This window comes from Varanus komodoensis, unplaced genomic scaffold, assembly GCF_004798865.1.
Source record: "Varanus komodoensis strain SLA01 unplaced genomic scaffold, ASM479886v1 scaffold4, whole genome shotgun sequence".
Taxonomy (NCBI): Eukaryota; Metazoa; Chordata; class Lepidosauria; order Squamata; family Varanidae; genus Varanus; species Varanus komodoensis.
Window position 1 is genome coordinate 55,793,195 of NW_025335941.1, and position 22,738 is coordinate 55,815,932.

At 42.8% G+C, this 22,738-nt stretch overlaps 1 protein-coding gene across 1 annotated transcript in view; it reads left to right on the forward strand.

Moving 5' to 3' along the window:
- Window positions 1-21,826, forward strand: part of SESN3 (sestrin 3) — a 72,856-nt gene extending 51,030 nt beyond the window's left edge. Inside the window, exons 5-10 of the mRNA XM_044441517.1 lie at window positions 634-870; window positions 3,404-3,545; window positions 7,121-7,233; window positions 9,332-9,522; window positions 11,503-11,647; window positions 12,183-21,826. Coding sequence (XP_044297452.1) covers window positions 634-870; window positions 3,404-3,545; window positions 7,121-7,233; window positions 9,332-9,522; window positions 11,503-11,647; window positions 12,183-12,269 — 915 coding nt within the window. The 3' untranslated portion in view covers window positions 12,270-21,826. The remainder of the gene's footprint in view (window positions 1-633; window positions 871-3,403; window positions 3,546-7,120; window positions 7,234-9,331; window positions 9,523-11,502; window positions 11,648-12,182) is intronic.
- Window positions 21,827-22,738: the final 912 nt, after the last annotated feature.

The following is a 22,738-nucleotide window of genomic DNA, read 5'->3' on the forward strand; positions in this document are numbered from 1 at the left end:
GTAGATGGTAGCAGGCAGCCCCTTCCATAGAAAACAAACCTCAAACGGGCTGGGGAGTCTATTGGAAGCTGAGGGAAGCTGAGGTTTTTTATGACTGTGACTGTCTCCAAGGGTACTTGGCTGTGCCACTTGAACATTGGCTGGATGTTGCCGCTGCCTGGCCTTCCACCTCTACACTTGAATATTCCAGACTTGCAATGAGGGAAAAGAGCACTGATTAATGTATTAATAAAGTCTGACCAGGATACAGAAATGTCTAATTACAATCCCGATTGAAGGCAAAAAAACCCCATTCACTTTCTGCTTATGTGGCTGAGGAGTTGTGGAAGGCCAAATATTAGAATGCAGTGTTTTATTCTTTTTATGATCCACAGTTCCAGAATCAGTCCAGAAGGTTATCAATGCTGTACAATAAATGAATGAATGCATTCTGCTTCCTTGCATCAGGGGGAATGAACTTAGTGGCTGCCTGGAGGCTTTTGATTATGGTTCGCCCGACTTGTCTCTGCCAGAATGAAAATTCTGAACAGACTGTGTAACTCTGGTCTTCTTTCTGCTGAAACACTGTCTCTTTCCATTGTCTGTGTCTAACATAAATGCACAGACGTGCTTTTTTGTCTTGTTTTGTTTCAGAAACTTGTCAAGACGGGGGAAAATAATTGGTCTCTTCCTGAACTGGTGCATGCTGTGGTTCTCTTGGCGCACTACCACGCCTTGGCAAGTTTTGTCTTTGGTAGTGGCATCAATCCAGAGAGAGATCTTGATACCTCGAATGGTTACAGGCTCATATCGGTTAGCAACTTCTGTGCCTGCGATCTTGCCAATGACAACAACATTGAAAATGCGTCCCTCACAAGTAACAACTTCGGGGTTAGTGTTGCCAGTTTGTTTGCTTTTTTAAAACTCCCTGTCTGGCTTTTTTGCTAAGGAGAGGGTGGGGCAGTGGGTGGGAGCAGGAGGAGGATCCCTGCTTGTGGTTCAAATACCAGAGTGTTCCTGTGTTTGTCAGCACTTAAGCGTGTAAGTGCAGGCTTGGGATCGGAGTTGGGTAGATTGCAGGGACAGTTCCGAAGAGAGGTCAATCCAGAGCTGAGAGACTTGCACAGTGGTGCCTTTGCTGAGGAGAGGAAGTCGTGCTGGGACAGAGAGGTGGACAGAGAAATGGGGAAGGTGGCTGAAAAAGACTGGGAAGGAACTGGTCGTAGGCAACACCAACAAAGGGGAGGGGGCAGTGCGTCCTAGAAAAATGATGCTTCCTCTTATTGTTGGATCCCTGGGCTTACTTCTCGTGCACAAGTGATCATAAACTGGAAGTTTAAAAGAAGGCTGCATTCCTTGGCATTCAAAGCATTACCATCAATGGGACTTTTCAGAGAAAAGACACTTAAAATGGCTCTGCTAACATGAAATACCCTAATGCTTCTGTTTTCCGAAATCTTAACAGTGAGAAGAAGCTACTCTCACCCCCAAGTGTACGTTGTCCTTTCAGTGTGCTTTCCTGCACCCCCTACATATTTGTTCCAGTGCCACCACTGGAACTGGTAAGCTGACTGGGAGAAACACCTGAGGGCAAGACAAGCCACCTTGGGATCTTTGCAGAGGAAAAAGTTGGAATATAAATATAATAAATATATGAAATAACAACTGCACGAGGGCAACCAAGTCCATTGTCTTGGCATGTGAAAGCACTTACTTGCCAGAGCCAATAGAAGCATGAAGTCTGGAAGCATTTAGCCATGCCCAAACCCTAGAGGGCAGTATTACCCCCTTTCCCTTTTACTTTGCCTCCTGTTGAACGCCTGGTCCCGACAGAAGCATGTCTAGCTTCCAGAATCCTTAAGGATAACTTCTTTGAAGACCATCAGTGGATGTGTGTGTGGTCTTGCAGGACAAAATGAAAAATTAACCCAGATGAAGGAGCTATAAAGAGTTACTCTGTTTTTTCAGACAGCTAGAAATGGCTTCTTCAGGCAACTTTTACATTACTTATCAACAACTTCTGCAGGGGAGTGAATTGCTAAGAGCCAAATTAGGCCTGGATCACTGCCAAGCATTTAAAAATGATTGGGTGGGGGTGTTTTGATGGGGGAGAGATGCTTTAACCCTTCTTCCTCCCACTGCTTTGTCCCTTTCCCCAGCCTTGGTGACCATATTTCTAGGAAAGTAACTGAGGATAGGACTGTAGTGAAGGCATGGCTGATGGGGGAGGCTGTAAGCACCATTCCTCCAGATATGGTCCCCTTTTCTACCCTGTGCCCGATTCCTGACATTTTATGTGTTTGGAGACCAAGGCTTCCCAAACCCAGGTGTTCCATCAAATGTCGAGTTTGGCCCTTGGAGCATTTCAGATTACTGAGTGCAAAATGTCAGCAGACTGGGAACAGGAATAGCATTCACACCTTAGGCTGCTTCCAGATGGATGGTCCCAGCACCCCTAGTCGAAAGACATTATGCAGCTCTTCTGCCATTCCCTCTTGAAAGGATGTGATATGATAATAAAAAGATGTTAAAAAATGGTAAGAAAACAGTGAGAGAGGGTTCCAAATAGAAGCCAACATCACCTGGTTACAACCACACCCCTCATAAAATGTGAGTGGAGCAGGAAGAATGTACAATAAAAAGCACCCATAGGAGTAACTTTGATGTAAAAAGAAAGTTTAGAGGTTCTCAATATATGGGTTACAGCTTCATTTGGATGGCCAAAAAATGGTTTGGAGCATCCTTGAGTGGATTAGCTCAGGATGGAGAATGTTTCAGCTCCAGAACTTTTTTTGCCTTCTGGCTTATCCCCTATGGGGACAGACGATGGCATGCAGTGGGCTCCTTCCTCCATCCTACCCCTTGACATCAGAGGGGCCCCTTTCTCTCTGCATGGAAAGGCATGAGTGGTCATCCCTGCCTATCTCTGCACAGAAAACAGGCAGTCCCTCTCAGCTGTAGACAAAGGCCTCCAGTCAGTGAATGGAGAAAAGCATGGAGATTCTCTGCCAGTGCTAGAGAAAGGCTGCCTTGCCCTCCTGCTAGAAAATGTGGAGTAAGACCAAATTCATCCCACAGGCAGGACGTTCCACCCCACAAACTAAGTGACAATAGCTTGTGGGCTTGTAGAATTTGGGCTGGTGAGGACACAACAGCAGGCAGGATCTGAAAAGAACTAGAAGAACTTACATCTTGGTGGCCAAGGCTAGCAGGAGTGCAGCTCTATAGGAGCATGACAACCACACAGAGAATGAATGTGATGCTGGACACAGAACTGAGCTTCCTGAGAATCTTGGAGGGCAATGATCTGCTCCGTCCTGCAAGGGATAAATGCTGGCATAAAGCCTGGAATAATGCTGTCTGTCTTCAAGAGTTTTTAGTCTTCCAATCCATAACACCTCTCCCAACTTGTGATGTGTTACAGATCTCAGATTCTTTAAGTGAGCTGGAAGCCCTGATGAACAGAATGAAGAGGCTGCAGGAGGAGGAGGAGGAGGCCTCCCAGGAGGAAATGGATACTCGTTTTGAAAAAGAAAAGACCGAGAGCCTCCTAGTGTTTACTGACGGTACAGCTTCCTATCTCTCTCCTTCCAGTTCCTTTCATTTAATTCAGCTTTCATGGGTATTGCTAAAGAGCAGACTTGGCATTAAGTAAAAGGACTAGTTTTGCTTGCTAGTGACTGCATTGAGGTCAATTTATACATGTGTAGAAATTAGAAGGGGAATGGGACTGCATTGCTTCTGATTGTAGGTGGAAGACTGTCTCAGAATGAAACAAAAGCATCTCTGTCCTAGCCCACAGAAAAACAGCACTCCAGGCTCTAGCCTAGTTTTCACTCTGACATGCAGCCTTTTAGAATAGTGCTGCAGTCAAGTAATTGGTTAGCCACCTGCAGTCTGAAGCGGTTTACTGCGGGGGGGGGGGGCGCTGTGCCACGGGGACTTCCCTGTCGAAATCAAGAAGCAGAGCAGGGTTGTCAAAGCCAGTGGTTTGACTGAGCCCTTCCACACAGGGGTGAAACTTGTTTCTGTAGAGGACCAGATTCCCTTGGGGATAATCTGTCAGAGGCTGCATGCCAGCAGGGGGTGGTGCTGCCTCTTTTTCTCTCACTTTTCCTCCCCAGCCAGCTGACTGGAGAATGGAAGAAAGAACGCTCTTGCCCAAAGCCCTGAACAAATCGTTTGTGAAGAGCTTTTAAAATTAGGTCCGTGGCAACAGGTCCTCCTTCTCGGGGGCTTGTTGTGTGAAAGTAACATTGCATGCTTGCATAACTGTCTGATAGAAGGAATATTTGTTCCTTCTATCAGACAGTTGGGACACAGCAAGGAAAATGTCTAGGTGATACATTTCATTTGCTTTACAAATCAAGAGGCGGGCAGTATGTGGGCTGCATGCAGCTCCCCTGGCCCTTTGCAGCCTTCCCTTCAAAGCCCCTGCTGATGCTGTACTGCTTCATTTGCTGCCAAAAATTTGCAGGTGGTGAGGAAAAATAGCCTGATTTTGAGAGCCAAACTGCAGCTTGCCTCCAAAATTCAGCAGCATTGCAGCAGCACATGCAAATGAACCCCTTTTGGCCTTTAAAAGTAGGCTATTATCCCTCACTGCCTCTCTACCAAATTTCAGCAGCACAGAGGCAAGGATGCAGCTTGGGGCGGGGAGGCACAGTGCAGGCCACAACCCTAGAGGTTGCCCAACTATGGTGTAAATGTAGAGAAGCTGGCAGAGCTGCAGGAAAATTGTCTAATTTTTCCAGTGGCAATGCTAGAGGATAGAATGATGGTTTGGCATCTAATTCACACTATGTTGACCTTTAATTTGGATGTGGCAACCTCTGAGCATTTGCTGGGTAGGGAGTTTGGCCTTGTGTCTGATTTGAACTTGATGCCTGCTGCCTTAAAGCACTTTCTTCACTACAGTTCTGTTCCATTGAATTGCTGTGCCTTCCTGTCTTTCAAACCAGTATGATAGTGTGTAGCGTTAAATCCAGTAACCATAGGAGAAAGGAGCAATTTAATGGAATGCAAAAGGCTAGGCTGGCATCCCCATGCAGTAGACCAAAGCTACCTGCCACATCATCCCCAAACATGTATGCACCATAGCTAATGTTGATACACATGTAATAGTTGAATAATATAAACAAAATGGTTATATTTAAACATGACCAGTGATTAACAATATGAGGAAGCTGAGCAATGCATTTGAAAAGTAGTCCAATAAAATGGGAGATGTGACATCTTCTGAACTAAAGACCCTTCATGCCTCTTAGAATGGAACATTTAATGGGTTAAAGTTTTCAAAGACAAGCAGGGCAGACAAACTCTTGTACCTCTTGGCATCATCACCTGGAAATCTAGTCATTTAAAAAAAATCCTGGCATGGCCCTGCGTCTAGATTGGTCCAAAAGAGAATGCAGGAATCACTCATAAACCAAAGGGCAACTCCAGGCTCAGTGGCTTAGATTTTTTTTTAAACTGCATGGCCGACCTATTTGGATGGTTTCCAAGCAGGTTTCTTCCCACACAGAGTTACATTTTGATTTTCTAATCAACCAGAGCAAAGATAGGCAGCTTTGTGATTCTTGGATGCACTGAAGTAGGGTGTACATGCATGTGCATGCATTGATGTACTACTGGTAGACACAGAGCTGGTTTCCACACCCACCTTTATTGGAGCACCTGAAAGTAAGCCAAGATGAAGCCTTGAAGTGCACTGCAGCCAACCCTGTGGCAGTCAGCACTCTGGGAGGATAGTTAACATCTCAGGCCACCTGGTCACTTGGCAAGCAGACAGGAGTTAAGGTAGTTGAGAAAGTATCTGAATGATGCAATTAGCCTTATCCAGGCTACCAGTATTGCTGGAGTTCTTCAGTGGCACTTGCTTTATGTGGCTTTAAGCCATAAATCACCTTGCTGCATTGCTCATTGATATCCCAGCAGCCCCAATTTAAAGGCTCAGATTTGCTGAAGTGTTCAGTGTTTGGTATCTCTCACAGTATCTATGGTGGTTGAAGCCATGTCTTTTCCAGTGTGCTGAGAAAGGGCAAATAGCAGACTTCCTCAGGCTGTGACATCTGCATGGCTGACTTCTTGTTTCAAACACAGGAATGTCTCCCAAAGAAGGATCCTAGTCCTTCCTGGAGATACTTGGGATTGAACCTAGGGCCTTAGGCATGCAAAGCATGTACTCTCCCATTGAATTATGCACTTTCCATTGTTCACCATGGCCTTATTCCAGGTCCTCCCCACACAGTGCACTCTGATTGCCTTTTGAGAACGCATTCAGGCAGAGATCATAATATGTGGCCTGGGATATCCTCCAGAACTGATACAGCCACCTCCAATGGACTCCCACAGTAGTAGCAACTGACAAAAGGTGATGTTGATATGTGAACGGTCCAAGGAACAGGGTTAAATGCATCAGTTCAGATGCATCCCTTGAGACAGCTGGGTATAATCTGGGGAGCAAATGTTTAGTTTAGTGATGTGTACCATATTATTGAACCAAAGGGCTGGCTGCTACATGGAACCAGAGCACCCGCCCCATCACAACTTACCATCTCTACTGTAAACATTGAGGTCTGCTTTTTCTCAGTTCCTGCACAAGTAAGCTCTGCTTAACTGCTCTGTTCAATTTCTTATGCCAAAAACTTCCATCAGGCCAAGTTAACATAGCCCATGATAAAAGATTATGTGGATTGCTATCCAACAACTTCTGAACAAGCACACCTCCATCCCTGATCTAACTTTCAGTCAAGCCCATCATTTGTGGCCCTGTGAATCTGCAGTTTGACTTTCTCTGATAGAGCAATTGGGTTGTGCCTCGATCTTGGGCTTTGGTTATTTTGAACACCATAGTATTTGCCTGTTTCCATTCCCCTATTCTACACTGTGTGTTGAAACAGCATCTCCAGCAGAGAATAAATGTTCAGTTATATTTTGCCTGGATCTGAAGTTTAAAACGTTGAAATAACAGAAGCAAGAACCACTACCCTCCTACATACAGAAGTGAAACTGTGTCAGAGCAAAGCAAATGAAAACCCACAGCAAATTCCCTATTCACTACCTCATTGCTGTCTTAGGCACATCTTTTGAAAGAAATGAGAAAAGTGCAATTAACATCTGACATACTTTTCTTTCCTAGTGTTTGATGATGAGCTAGTTTCCACAGTAGATGTTTCCCGCTATGTTGAAGATCCTGGTTTTGGATACAAAGACTTTGCTAGACGAGGTGATCTCCCAACCTTCCGAGCCCAGGTAGGTTGATACGAGTAAACCTTTCTTCTGGGGTAAGTGTATCTTGGTACTTCTCAAAATATCACAAATAAATAAATGCAATTGCATGGTTATTAGTGGATGTCCGAATATAGCTTTTTAAAATAGCACAAGTAATTGTAGAGGAAATCTCAGTGATTAAATTGACTTAAGGAAGTTCATCAAAAGATGGTTTCCCATTCTGTCCTCCCAAACTCCCTGAAAGCCATCTCCAGGAGATTGGAAGGCCCCTGAGGTGGACAGTTCTAGGGAAGGAAGTAATTCCTGAAAATCTGACAGAGGCAAATCCAATTATGGGTGACTCTTGCATCCCCCAGCGCTGTCCCATGCCCCATTCCACCTGGTAGGGATGGTCAAGTGGGGACAGTTGAACCCTTGGACAGGTTTTTTGAGGTGTGCACATGGCTGTACGGAGAACCAGATGATAGCAGTTTCTCCTCCTGTAAACCAAATATTCCTTGCATTCCAAGGCATTGTCTTAAGTTTGATTTCTGTGATGGGGAAATCCTCTTTCACAGGTTGGGAGGAAGGCTAGGCTAGGATGCATTCCTCTTACTATGCTAGGGGTTTTTGTGCAGGGTTTTATACAAGAGAGAACAACTGAACATATGCAACTGCCTTTCTGCCGTGACAAACCTAAGTGATAGAAGGCATGCTTTGTGTACAGAAGGTCCCCAGTTCAATGCCCTGGCATATTCATGTAGGTTTAGGAAAGAATCCTGCCCAAAACCTGGGAAAGCTGCTACCAGACAGTGTTAATAGTGCTCAATTCGATGACACAGTGGTCTAAGGCAGCTTCCTATGTTCCTCTATTTATTTATTTATTTATTTATTAAAACATTTTTATGCCGCCCCATTCGCCGAAGCCTCGGGGCGGCTTACAACATAGATAAAACAAGTTAAAATCCATATAAAATAATCTTAATTAAAACTCACATTATAAAATAAGCCGCCCTGGCCAGATAAAATTCAATTGTATTTAGCATTTAAAATGTTGCTTAAATAAAAAGGTCTTAGCCTGGCACCGAAAAACAAATAACGACGGCGCCAGGCGGACCTCTCTGGGGAGCGCATTCCATAACTTAGGCGCTACCACTGAGAAAGCCCTTCTCCGAGTAACCACCCTCCTAATTTCTCTCACGGAGGGCTCCCGGAGAAGGGCCTCTCCCGCCGATCTCAGGGGGCGACTGGGCAAATATGGATGTAAGCGCTCCTTCAGGTAACCAGGTAATAATGGGTCTATCCAAGTATGGTTGCCTTGGCAAACAGTGTGTGAGTTGGTACTACTGCTGCAGCCTGCTGTTACAGATGGGCAGTGCAGCTTATTTCTGAAGCTGGTGAAGGTGAGTTGCTGGCATGGCTAACAAACCACCCACAATGCATGGGCTGTTTTAGGGTTGTGGGTGGTTTGCCAAGCATGCTAGAGTTTATCATCACTGGATTTGGACATGTCTGTCACAGCTTAAATACTTGAAAAGGGTGCCTGCACATGCTGAAACTCCCTGTGGCCCAAACCTGTGGTGATCATGCAAACTGGGTCCCTGGCTCTCCAAAGTCCTGGGCACAATTTCTAGCCATGTTGTCAACCTTTTCGCAAAGATGCTGGGGACTAAACTTGGATCTATATGTATTCAAAGTTTGTTACGTGCTATGGTTTCTCCCCTGGCATGTTTAGATACAGACTCCAGTGGAAAATGGTACAATCCAGGAAGGATGGTAAATTCTTCTAATTTACAAATACTTGGAAATTCTGCACTTTTAAAGTGGTCCTAAGACATTTAAGATAGGACAAATGCAGCTTCATAGAATGGTTCCCATTTTATTTAGCCATTGTAATTTTACTCCGTTCTTAGTATGAATTGCTCAGAGCAGTTTTCATATGCCCCCCAGCTTACAGGACTGGTACCATTTAACTTCAGCAGTAGAGCTATAGTTTATATTTTGTATTAAAGATTTTCATATACTGTCATGATACCTCCTGATGTGGAATTGTCTATAAATTTAATAGAAATAACAGTAACAACTGCAATGATAAGTAATAAACCTTCATCATTTTTGGTGGTCTTCATGCTTCTTGCAGGACTATACCTGGGAAAATCATGGATTCTCCCTTGTGAATAGGCTTTATTCTGACATTGGACATCTCCTGGATGAGAAGTTTCGGATGGTCTACAACCTCACCTACAACACTATGGCCACCCATGAAGATGTTGACACAACCATGCTAAGAAGAGCTTTATTTAATTATGTTCACTGTATGTTTGGAATCAGGTATGTAAGAAATGGGCTTGGTGATGAGTATATTTAGAGCCATTTTGACATGTAATGTGTTCTGTCTGTAATGAACTGAAATAGAGGTATTGTAGCAAAGTGTTTTGAATTCTGTTTGAAGTTTGAAAGAGAAGACATGAGCGAGATGGTTGAAGAATATTATATAAATGAATGTACATTATTCTAACGAAGAACAAACATAAGCACCAATTGAAAGGAGGAGGTTATCCACAGGCTTTCTTCAAGCCTCTTTTCAGCAGCTGTTCTTTAATGGGATTGCATAAGAGTTAAAGCATTAACCCCACTGGTCACTTAGGGCCAAACTAGCCATGATGATCAGTGTGCCTTTTTAGTTAACCTGCAGGGTGGGGGCACTCTTGCTTTTAAAAAGCATACAAATGGGGGAAGGGTGATAATTATCAGGACCACGGCAGTTGGAGAGGGAGCACTTTATTCCTTGTTGCAGTCCTGAAAACAAAACATGCTCCTCCAAAGCAGTATTGGGAGGAAATTTCCCATTGGTACTCATGCCAAAGAGAAAATAGGTAACTGCTTCAGAAGAGAGATTTTCATCCAGACATCACTAGGGGAGGGGAGGGTTAAACCCTCCCTCCTGGAGGATTATCAGCTTCCATTGCCCATTCCTCACCCAGCAGTTGCTCCTATATTTCATAGAATGTGGCAGCCAGATTGTGGTCTGCTGTTGAGATTACATTATGGCATTCTTATGTCAACACATGGACTTCCAGTTGGTTTCTGGGCCTGATTCAACGTACTGGTACATAGCTATAAAGCTCCAACTGGGTCAAGGCCCGAATATCCGAAAGACTGCCTGCTCCAATCTGATCTACGAATAGGCTGAGATCATCCTTGGAGGCCATGACAGGGAGATAGGGCATTTTCTGCAGCAGTACGCAGGTTATGGAAGCCCCTTGCAGAGGAGTAGAGAGTAGCCCCATCCCTGATAGTATTTGAGCAGGCAGTGAAAGATTCTTACACTGCTTTGCTTCTCACTGGATGCTAATATACAATTGAAGGTGTTAGCTCCGATTCATTTAAGGCACTCGTTTTAATTTTTCTTTGACACATTTTGGTTTTTGTTTAGTTTTGTAAACTCCCTTTTTTAGTGTTTCAAATTGGTTTAGGATGAAACCTGTTAAGTTCAAAAAGAGGTATCAAATAGTTTTATAAATAAATAGCAAGTTCTTTGTTGTGGTCTCTGTGCATCACACATATGGGTGCTGAGCCTGCACAGTATCTTATTCAGGAAAATTTCTCTAGCTTAGCCTAGAACTTTCTGAAGGAGCCTTCTCTCCCCCCCGCCCCCCCCAATAAAACATGGGTCCCCACCATTTTGTCAGTTAGCTTTCAACCACAAAGTGCAGAGATTTCTCTTGACCTATTCACATTTTACCTCACAATCTCACTTTCCATTGATCTGTCACTGATCTTGTTCGAAGCTCTTTTTCACTTCTACCTACGCTCTTTTCTTCCTCCCTTAAAGTACACATTAAATTCAGGTTGCATTTGACATCACTTATTGTTTGACCTTTATACCCTCCCACGCATTTCAAAAAGAGGGACAAGTTTTTCAGCAGCAAAGGGAAGAATTACATGCCTGCTTGTCTCTGGAAATCAAGCTGTCCCCACCATTTCACAGCTGTTCAGCAACTCATGTTCCCTCCCGCTACTAAACATCTAGCTTGACTACATAGGAGCAGTATGCAGGGTTGTCCTCTTAAGCCTGGCCAAATGTGTTGTGACATTGGGCCTGAAGAACCACATGAAAGTAGATTCTTTCCAAATACGTTTAATTTATTGTCTGACGAATCTAATTAAATTATACCATGTCAGGATTTTGAGAACAGACTTCAGGCAGGTCTACTTTGTCACCCAGTCCCTAAAGCTGGATCAGTAAATGAAAACCCCTGCTAAAACGGTCTGGGCTGGAGAGATTCAGGCTGCCTTAATCTTTCTTAGGTATGATGACTACGATTATGGAGAAGTTAATCAGTTACTTGAACGGAACCTGAAGGTTTACATTAAGACGGTGACCTGCTACCCAGAGAGAACTACCAAGCGCATGTATGATGGTTACTGGCGCCAGTTCAAGCACTCGGAGAAGGTGAGTGTCTCCCCATCAAACACATTGGCTTATATTTTCCTCATGGTTGTCAGCAAGAGAAATGTCACTGCCATGGAGGAAAGCTTCCCCAACCGTAAATGGAGCAAAAGCTCATATAGCACTAATGAGTCGTTCTTCATAGTCACCAACTACTTGGACAGCTGTGAAGGTTGGAGCAGTGTTATCATTAAAACCACCATTAATTATGGTGGGGCATTATAAAAAGAATTTGGTAGGTCTGTGATGTATGTAGGTAAACCATCACTTAATTTCTTATTAGATTTTTATCCCACCCTGTTAGCCCCACAGCTCCCTGGGCAGGTTACAGACAGTAAAATCATAGAAAAGACCATATCAAACATTAAATACACAATATTAAACTCCTGTTAAACACTTGATGCATTCAACGAGCAGTGGACGTGTACATGTGAAACTGCCCTTTTAAGGTTCACAGTCACAGGGTGCCGTTATGTGCATGTCATCGTGAGCAGCAATGTTGTGCATGTTTTTCTTTTTTTACATTTTTGCACGTCAGGTCCACGTGAATCTTCTTCTTATGGAGGCTCGCATGCAAGCTGAGCTGCTCTATGCCCTTCGTGCCATCACACGTCACTTGACCTGAAGCGCCGCTGCAAGTGTGCGAATAAATCTTCCAAACAAGTTGCACAGTGAAGAAAACTGCCTATGGTGTAGCATCAGGTTATTGGATTTGCTAGTGTCAAAAGCTGAAGCCACAATTCTGGCGGCTGTTAATGTGCAATGATGAGCTGTATTTTCTTTTCTTTTTCCTTGATGCTTAACATTACTAATGGTAGCAAGAGTAACACTGAGGAACACTACTTAAGTTGTTTCCAGTTGGAGTATTGGTCACAAACCTGAAATCGGTTTGTTATATTTGATTTCTTCTCACCCAGAAGAAAAACACAGTATTTCTTTTGAGGTTCTGTTTTCAGCCACCCCACCCTTGCTTATATGAATAGAATCCAGTAAGGAATTTTCTTTCTCCCCACCAATCCCAACCTCCTTTAATTCTTTCTAGGATGTTATAATGCAGTTTTCCTAAATCCAATATATGCCGTATTTTAAACTGAACTGCTCAACTGGCTTATTCTTACATTTTTTCGTAGAAATTTAGTACTTCTATTCAGTGGTAGTTTGGAGGTCATGTGGAAGTTGATGCAACTATTGTCTGCCCCGTTCCTTTCTTTTTTTAATGTGAAAGGAACTGCTGCGAATTTTGCAGCATGCTACTGAGACACAGCATTCAAATACAGCACCTGCTTTTTTGAATGAATGACTGGGGTTTTGCCATATCCATTTCAACTGTACATACTGTTTCAGGGACTGCATCCTCCACTTTTGCCTAGAGTTGCTCTCTAAGCTTAACCCTAACCTCTAGTGATGCGTTAAGGGCACTCAAAAGCCCGATCAGCAATCTATTACAGGTTGGTTTTAAAACATTTGTAAGATGTTTAAATTAAAACTCATTCTTTTAACTCGTTCCTAGTTACAGGAGTAATGTGGAATCTGCAACTTCAACACATACTAATTAAACAAAAAACAATCTACTTGACTATGTTGTTTCAAAACTATCAAGAGCTGCCTTGTTTTGTGTCAGACTGCAGGTCCATTTAGCCCAGCGCTGCCTGTCCTGGCTCTCCAAGGACTTGGGAAGTGGTCTTGCCTCAGCCCCTGCTGCCTAAAAATCTTAACTGGAGATGGCAGGGGTTGAACCCAGGGCCTCGTGCATGCAAAGTCTGTATTTGCTGAGCTATAGCTCTGCTTTCCGTGACAGCTTTGCTTATATGGACTTTTACTAGGTCAGACCTTCTGTCTGTCTAGCCAGTACTGCTTATTTGGCTGGCTGTGGCATTCGCTTGAGGCCTCACGTGGACAGGTTTCCTAACTTTACAACTGGAGGTCCTTTTAACTGGTAGCGTGAGAGGTTGAACCTGAAACCCTCTACATGCAAAAGAATGTGCTTTACCATTGAACTGTGGCCTCCTCTTCTTTCTTCCACTGCTGTTTCTCTCTGTCTCTTTTTAATTCAGTGGTTAACTTGTTAGTTAGTCTTTAGCTGAAGCTTTTCAAAATTTGAATCCCATCATGTTTCCTGGAATCATGGTGTCAGAACACTTTTTAACATTTTAAATCTATTAATTGTGTTTCTATGTGTTGACATGAGTGAACAAAGGAAGTGCAATATTGAGCAGAAAGGCAAGCTTTCCCTTACAAACTCACTGCTTGAAATAGCCCCTTCAGAATGGCTGGGGTCAAATGCTTTCCCTTCCCGAACTCTGCTAGTGCCCATGGCTTGCTTGCCTTGAACAATCAGTTACTACCATGATGCCAAAGCATCCACTGAGTGAAACAGATGCAGGGCATGTTTCCCCAGGCACTTCCTCACATCCTCTGTTCCTTAGAGTGGAGAAGCCTCGTGCAAGCTCCAAAGACAGGAACACAGAATGTGGCGCAGCAGCACTTGCTGGAGCGTGCCCACTGACAGCTGGCATTGTTAGGAAAGAGAAGTGCGCTGCCAAAAAGGTCACCCATTTGCATTGCTTGACTACGCTTTTTTTTTAAGAGCACAAAATGTCAGTGTTTTTATAGCTTTACTTTATGTTGTCTTTAATGATTCGGTGAAGTGCCTGAAGGATATGCCCACAAGGATATGAGAGTGATGTTGAGCTGATAGCTTCACTCCAAGAAGTGTTAGTCACAGCTGAGTCCCATTGAAAGCAATCACCGCATCACTTTCTTATATCCTGTTACATTCTCAAAGGGCCATACAAGGAGCTCTGCTGTCCTGTAGCCTTTGGTTGGGGTACTCAACACTGATGTTAGTTTATTCCTTCAAGATTGGCTTTGTTTTGATATGCATGGGAAATAAATGAAATTGACATCCTTTTAGTCCAATAAGCTGCAGAAGGTAATATAGCATAACTATTTAAGTTGAAGGCTTCCATAATGGTTTGTTTTATGAGAACCATTTTGGAAGTCTTTCCATTTTAAACAAGCAAACAAACAAACTATGGACAAGAATTTGGTTGGGTTTATTTTATTGATCTTCTAAAAATGGAATTGTTCTCAGTCTTCTGTTGTCTAATAATTATTGTGACATCATGCCACACCCCCACACACCCCAGCTGCTGAAATAATTGTTTGTTGTTCTATACATCCTCTGTTTCTGCACTTGGAATTGCAGGTTGCTTTTCTTTTGCATGGAAACCCTCTGAGGATATAGCTACACGACAGATAGCATATTGGTTTGTATTGTCCTTTGACGAGTGTGCTGTGAATTCTCTGTTAAAAATATCCTCTTACACACTTCCCAAACAATCTCTTGGCTTCTCGGGAGACGATTAAATCATTGAATTATGTTGTGTAGCTATGCCCTATGCAAAACCTTGTATTACTTGAGGACAGCTGTTTGATGACCAGAGTATTGTTGGAAAGCATGAATAGTAGTTAGTTTATCTATCTGGGTAGTGAAAGTGAGTGGTTTTCTTAAAAGTTTTAAGCCACAATTTAACACTGTGAAGTGTGGCATTGGATTTGACGAGTGTGCTCAGCCATCTGCACAGGCAAGTCCAGCTGGTAGCACAGGACGCTCATATGCAAAGGAGAACTTAAGCAGGTATCCTTTGGTTGGGAGCAGCAGCTATTACAGAAGCCAGGTGTACTTTCTTCTGGCAGCATGGAATTGATACATCCAAAGTCACCTTGACTCATGGCGGAGTCAGTGGGACTTGCAACTCCAACTGGATTGTGGCTTTGAAGCAGAACTGAAATGGACAGGTGAAGAAAGTTAGTCTCTGCCAAATACCTGCAAAGCATCTGGGGAAAGGGTGTTTGTCTTGTTTTTTGGTTAGGAAGAAGGTGTCAAGTTGGGGAAGGAGTGTCTGGCTCATTCCCTTGAATGCCCTTTTCCCTAACTCTGTTCTTTCCTGGATTCTGGACACTTGTTTGCATGGGGCAGAGAAAAACAGACAGGAAAGGATGTAGGGAGAAGCAACAGGTGAGGACACTCTGGCCCCACCACTCTAAAAATATTGCATCTGCTTCATACTTAGGAGTAGTTAGAAACACAAGCTGACTTGTGTATATAACTGTAAAAGCTTTAACTCTTTCTTCAGAGGGGTTAGTTTTGTTTATTGAGAAGTTGGTGTTCTAATTGTGAAAGCATTAGTGCCTTTTCTTGTTTCTTTTTTATCATTTAAACTGAATAGTCATCTCACCAAGAGACAAATAGATTTTAATACTAGAAGCCTCTGTCTGTGTTGACTTTTTCTCCCTTTGTGAAATGTATAAACTGTCAACAGATGCATAAACTAGATTTCAGATGGTGTCAGATTGGTATGTGGCATTCGCAGTTGGAACCTGCTGTTGAGAAGTAGTGTTTCTCCTTAGAAGTAGAATGGCTCACTTGAATGTTATGAAATGTTTCCAAGGTGGTTGATACAGAGTATACAGTAATGTGGTCCTTATTTGGTGCATAGCTTTATATATACCCAAATGTGATGGGTGTCTGTGCGTGTGCACACCACTTTTTACATGCTGACATTCAGATTACGCATCCAAGTGAACATGATTGTACCTGGTTTGCTTGGCATACCCCTTAAGCTCACAAATGTGCCAAATGGGGTTTTTTTTGGGGGGGGAGGATAAGAAAAAATAATACATATGAATGTGAATGAAGCCTCAAACTTCATGGGTTAATGGCTGTCAGAAATGTTTATCAGTTCTTTGCAATGTAGGGATGTGGGGGGCGGGGGTCTGTGTGTGTGTGTGTGTGTGTGCGTGTTTCCTTCCCTTCGTCTGGGTTTACATGAGATGCCAGCATCTGTGCTCCCTGGACCAAAATCTGTCCTTGTTGTCAGTCAAGGGACAAGAGAAATGTGTAGACAGGACCATAGGTAGCAATAGTTGCTGCTAGCAAGTTAGAAGACCTACGGGTTCTGTGGAACAGTATGGTAGGATATCAGTTCCCAAATCTCGGGAGGCTTTTGTTGGGACTTTTGCTGCCACAGAGTATATAAATGGCCCCTGGACAGTTGCTCATTGCTTCTGCTAAATTCATATCTTCATCGGATTTATTTAGGGTGGGCTGGAAATGGTGCAACAAATCAGATTTAGCTTTTGAGTAAACAAAAAAAAAAATACCCCAAGCTGAGCCAGATATTTTAGATGTAGGAAAGGCATGTGTGTTTGTGTATGTATGAGTGTATGAGACTAGGAATGGAACGAAATGAAATGCAAAATGTATGCTGGCCTGGGAGAGTTTTTACAGGCCAATCCTACATTCTGAAGAAAGTTCAACTGGGTTTGGTATAGTTTACTCCCAGTAAGTCTGCCCTGAACCATGACCTTTACTCACTTGCATTTTATGTTATCTACTGAGGTTGCTGTCTGGGGTATAGGAATGACAATGATCTGAGGAGTAATTAGAATATATTCATTGGCTCTGGCATTTTACATGAAAAGAGCTAAAGCCTGCATTATGAGAATTCAGATTCCGCACCTGGAATGAATGATGCTCTCATTTTGAAGGCTTGCATACATTAAATTATCAGCTTGCTGTAAACTAGGTTTGTGCTTTGAGAGGGCCAAACACCAAACTAAATGAACTCTTCTGTGGTCTGCTGGCTGCCATAAAGATTTCCAGAGCCTTGACATATGTTTAGTCCATCACTAGTACTTTCATCTTGCATTTTGCAAACCCAGAGGCACATTCCTAGTTGCTACTGGCAATTGCCCATCCTCTCACTGATTCCATTGTGTGAAGCGATAATAGAACATGCCACTGTCTCTTTTCATGTGAAGCTCTGTTTGTACCACACTGAATAAGACCTGGTTTACATTGTTTTCTTAACTCATAGATTGTTGAATTCTGAGTGAGAAGTGCACATACCCATATCAACAAACCATGGTTTGTTAACTACAAACAACCTAGAAACAGCCATGATTTTTTGCTGGGGTATGTACTCTGGGTTGTTTAAACTATGGGTTTGTCATTATGTGGGAACCCCCAACTGTGGGTTATCTATGGTTATTAAGGCAAGCAATATAGACAGTGAGCAAGAGTAGTACAAAGAAAAACCCAATCACTTTGCATGCCACTAGTACAATTCCACAAAGACATTTGAGCAGGAGAAAGGGGAAGGAAACGAACAAGCCAGGGATTGGAGAAAATAAACCAATTCTATCATCTGCCAAGCAGATGGGTTAGCATAAATAACTATGTGTTAGCATGATGTGCAAACCAGGTCTACATACTGTTGGAAAAATATTAAGGGGGCATCTTTCATGATGATCTCTGCAAACTGGATCTTCCCATCTACACCTGAATTGTGTCAGCCAGGCCGTGCCAAGCAAAGATGGACTACTGTTACGAGGCAACCCTTGTAATGGTCCAGATGTGTAGCTGATGTAGAAGCACCTTAACACTTCATGTTCCTCACTTAAGAGGTATACAACCTCCTATCTTAACAGGTCTTTCCCCGGGAAACAAGGTATGCTGGATGGCACATGTATCAGTCTCATATTTTTAGGTGGCACGGAGGCAATCTTACAAGTTTGTTTAATAGAAAAGTCAGCCTGCTGTTTTTGGAAACATTGCTTCCTTAAACTAGCTTACTGTAATTGGCATATCTTAATTATGAGGATGAGCCAAACTGCTTTGCAGTTCCAATTGGTTTTGTACCTTTTCTTTGTCTTCCGAAATGCATTCAGTGTTTGACCTTTTAAAAAACCTTTTAAAAGCATGCTTCTTTTTAAAATAAATAAATAAATAAATAAATAGAAGTTTTTGGCACTTATAAGAAAGGTAAATAGACTTTTCAAAAAAGAGAGCACAGCTGCAGATGCAGAGGAGAGATTTGAAGGCACACACCTTTGGCTTCCAACCATTTCTTAAATGTCAGGGCAATTTTGATGGAAATTTATTTTCCCCTTAAGTTGGAAAATCAAATCTATGAAACTTGGGGCACTGCTTTCTGGAGCACCAAACAAAATTAAAGTTAGACCTTCTCACACATTTTCCAAGGGTTTTCATGCTGAGGCCTCTGCCTCCATCAGAAAAGAGTACTTTGTATTGAGGGACTAAAAAATAAAATCTGGATTGTCCTTATGAAGAATGTGCACAGGACCACAAGAAGGGTCTTTCACTTTCTAAGGTAAATAGTGTGAAATGGCCCTTGAAGGAGGGGTATCAGATACTGACTACAATTGCTTTTTACAAGCTATAGGGAACCATGTCAGGAAGAAGTTCCTTTTTTTTTAGGAACCAGCCCCCAGTCTTTACACTTAAGTACTAACTGAACTGAAAGCAATGAGGTTCATCTGGAATGAATGGGTAACTGATGTAAGTCTTTGTTTTATTAAATAGTAACCCTTTGTATAAATTCAGTTACCAATGAGGAAGCTCCCTACAGGACAAATCGTTTTGCCCTAAAGAATCTTAATTTTAACATTGTAATGCATGTTTATAATTGAATTTGCAAAGGCAATTAAAAGACAGCTTTGGGTGTCTGCTTTCTTCCAAGCAATTGTGTCTGAAATAGCAGACACCTTTCTTTCTTTCTTTCTTTTTTAAACTGACTGTAAGTATTAAAAAGTTCCCTAGTCAAGAGGTTTACCCATTAACAAAGGTAGAGTAAGATAAATTGCCAACATTCTGTTAAGGTTTATCTTATCTCTGTTACAAACCTATGTTGGTTTTACAGCCATGATTTCTCCCATAGCCTCCTGCAAATTGTAGTTGGATGTAAGCACTGAATATGTTTGTTTGTATCCTCTCATGGAACTGGCAGAGAGGAGGTATGTTAAACCAGTTAAAATCTGTGCCATAGATGTGCCAAAAGGTTAAAGTAGGCTTCCTTCAAGAAGGTAAAAACAGTCTCTTTACAGCTTTCCAATCAAGGTGAGAAGGTGTGTTCCTTCAGAGCTTGACATGGATGGAAAGATGCAGTTAAATATCCCATAGTATTCCATATTCATAGAATTTCCAGAGCTCACTCCATAGAAATGTGACGGAATTGTTGCTTGTACACATTACACAGATCTTTACCACCTGCCTCTTGAGGAGGACCTTTCAGGAAGTATGTTGGCTTCTCCATGTCCAATCTACTTGTGGCCTAAATTACCATTCTGGCACATGTGGTTCATTATTTACCGCTAGGCTGATACCAGATGAGCCTGACCTCTGTGGGAAGTGATGGGTGGGGAGGGTTGATTTATGGACTGTGTAAGCTGTCCAGAGAGCTTTGGCTGTGAGATGGTATAGAAATGAAAGGAAAGGAATGAAAAAATAAATAAATTGTCCTGACTTCCAGTGAATGTCCACAGAATACAGTGACCCTTAAGAATGTAAAATATGGGCCATCCTTGATTTTGATCCATGCATAGGGCTGCCCAGGGCAAAACCAAAATGGTGCCTGAACATTTGAAAAGTGGCCAAGTGAATTGAGTACGAGTTTGAAGTCTCAGATGTAGCATGCTGTGAACATCAACTGGTCTCCATAGTTACTCACAAACCCATCAGTATTGATGTTGTTTCCCTTTTGGCTTTTTTGACCATGTGTTCCCTTGAAATGTAGTGTATTTCTAGAAACTGTGATAGGCCTTCACGGTCCTTGACTTTGTTACTGTAAGTTTTTTAAAGAAAATGATTTGTGAAACATGGGACCTGAGGTGGATGGCTCAGTCCTACAAGATTGCCCACTTTCAATTGTTTGTACTATGTTATGGCTGTATGTAGAATAAGCTTATCAATGATGCAATTTAGGATTCACACAGCTTTATTATGTCTGTGTGTGTGTGCATTTTTGTATGTGTGTCCTTGGGAGTTGGAAGAGAAAGGTGATCTGTTTATAGGCTTAAGCTTTATTTAGGATTGTGCTTTGGTTTTTTCCATATGTGAGTGTATGTATGTGTGTTTTCTGGTAAAGTAACTGACTCAATAAATCTATAGCCACTTAGAACTAGAAACAGATCTAGCTGTAGATGAGAGATTGTGTTTTAAGTTTGGGTATTGAGCCCGTGTCTGTGTAGGAAACCTTAATTTGCACCACCTGGAACTCCTTGGAGAAGGTTTGGTTTCAAACACAGCAAGTAATGGCCTTTGCATCGCTTAATTCTTGTGTGGATGTGTAGAGGCAAATGCAGGTTGACGTGAATGGAATAGAAACTTCCCGTTTACATTCAGGAGAAACCACAACAAAGGTCTGCAGCCAGATGGGCTAGTAAGCCAATCTCAAGCTGAGTTCTCTTGGGATATGGCAAGCCCCTCTTCTTCTTTACTTGCTTGCCAGCAAAACGTGAAACTGGCTGAAGCCTTTTCTGCAGGTGGAAGGGAGGAGATTTGTCAGAATAGCAACAAAGCCTCTGTGTGCGTGCGTTTTTAGTTTCTTTGAGCCTGCTGCAAGTGAGCTGGCTAAAACTAAAATACTATTTTATCTCTTTGAAGAGTTCATGCTAGCGCTCCTATTGGCGGTCATCTGCATGGGCCAAGTTTTGCCCACTACCAGGTGGCTTAATGCCAGTGAAGCTGTGAAGAGGCTTACTTTTCATCATACCCACACTGCAAGTTGTTTCTGGGATAACTTTTCTTCCATTTTCTCAAGAAAAGTACAGGCTGAAGAAGTTACTCTGGAGTAGCAAAAGGTGATGGGGGCTTTCCTGCTGCCCCAAACTATTGTACTACAGGAGTAACTCAAGCACATGAGTGAACCCTAGAGGCCACTTCCCTGAAGCACACGCATTGTGGATATGCAGATTTAGGACCTCTTGCAGACTGAATCAAGACTAGCATTTTTCTTATGTAGGTGGATATTGGACAAGCCAATCCAATTGCATCCCTGTGTGTAACTTTTTTTTTTTTTGGTCAAGTTTTTAGTTACCCAACTTGAATTGTATCTGAACGGATGCGGAAGGAACTTTTTAGCGAGCTGAGACAAAAAAAACGTATTTTTCAATAAAGGAATTTGTGTGTGCATATTAACCTGTTAACAGCAATTCATAAAATCTGCACTTTTTATGAGGTTTTGAAAAATTCTATTTATAGGTACGGAACATTGGGGTTTGTTAAAACTGTATAGCATTTATACTTGCTGAAATTCCTTTCATTGTTATCGGTAGGAATTTTATTGGTTCAATAAAACTGGCAACAATAAACCCTGACCCTGTGATATGTTCATTCTTTTCTCTTCCATTCAATGGCTCATCATACTAGAGCCTGGGGCTACCCAGCGAAGTGGGAGCTGAGTGATGGGAAATTCTGAAGGGAAAAAGGAAGTACTCACACAGAACACGCCTAACCTGTGCAGTCCACTCGTTGCTTGTCATCAGTTTTGTCAGTTTTAAAAGGAATTGGACAAATTCACGGAGACTAAGGATATCAAGGCCTACTAGTCATGATGACTCAGGACTACATCCAATATGTAGAAATCACGTGATGAGTCTGACCGAACACACTTAAGAGCCCATTATTGGGGCTATGCTGTGGCGGTGAGGGCGGCGAAGAAGAAATTCTTCTCCGCTTCTATTGCCTCCTCACAATGCCATCCAGCGGAGCTCTTTCGGGTGGTACAGGGGCTGATACATCTGGGCCCAAAGAAAGATCTCGTGCCACCCTCGAAGGCCCACTGTGATGACTTCGCCAAGCATTTCAGGGAGAAAATCACTCAGATTCGTCACGAGCTGGACTCTGCTAGTGAATCAGATTCTACTGGGGAAGTGCCAATGTTGCCGTCTGGTCCACAATTGATGGATGAGTTTCAGTTGTTGCGGCCGGATGACATGGACAAGGTGCTTGGACAACTATGTTCTACCACCTGCTTACTGGACCCTTGCCCATCTTGGCTACTCAAGCAAGCCAAGGACGGGATTGGGACCTGGATCCTGGAGGTTGTCAATGCCTCTCTAAGGGATGGCCAGGTATCTGCCCCTTTAAAGGAGGCAGTAGTCCGGCCAGTCCTAAAGAAGGCATCCCTGGATCCAGAGGTGGCCGCCAATTATAGATTGGTGGCCAACATCCCGTTCTTGGGCAAGGTGTTAGAGCGGGTGGTGGCGGGACAACTCCAAACACTCTTG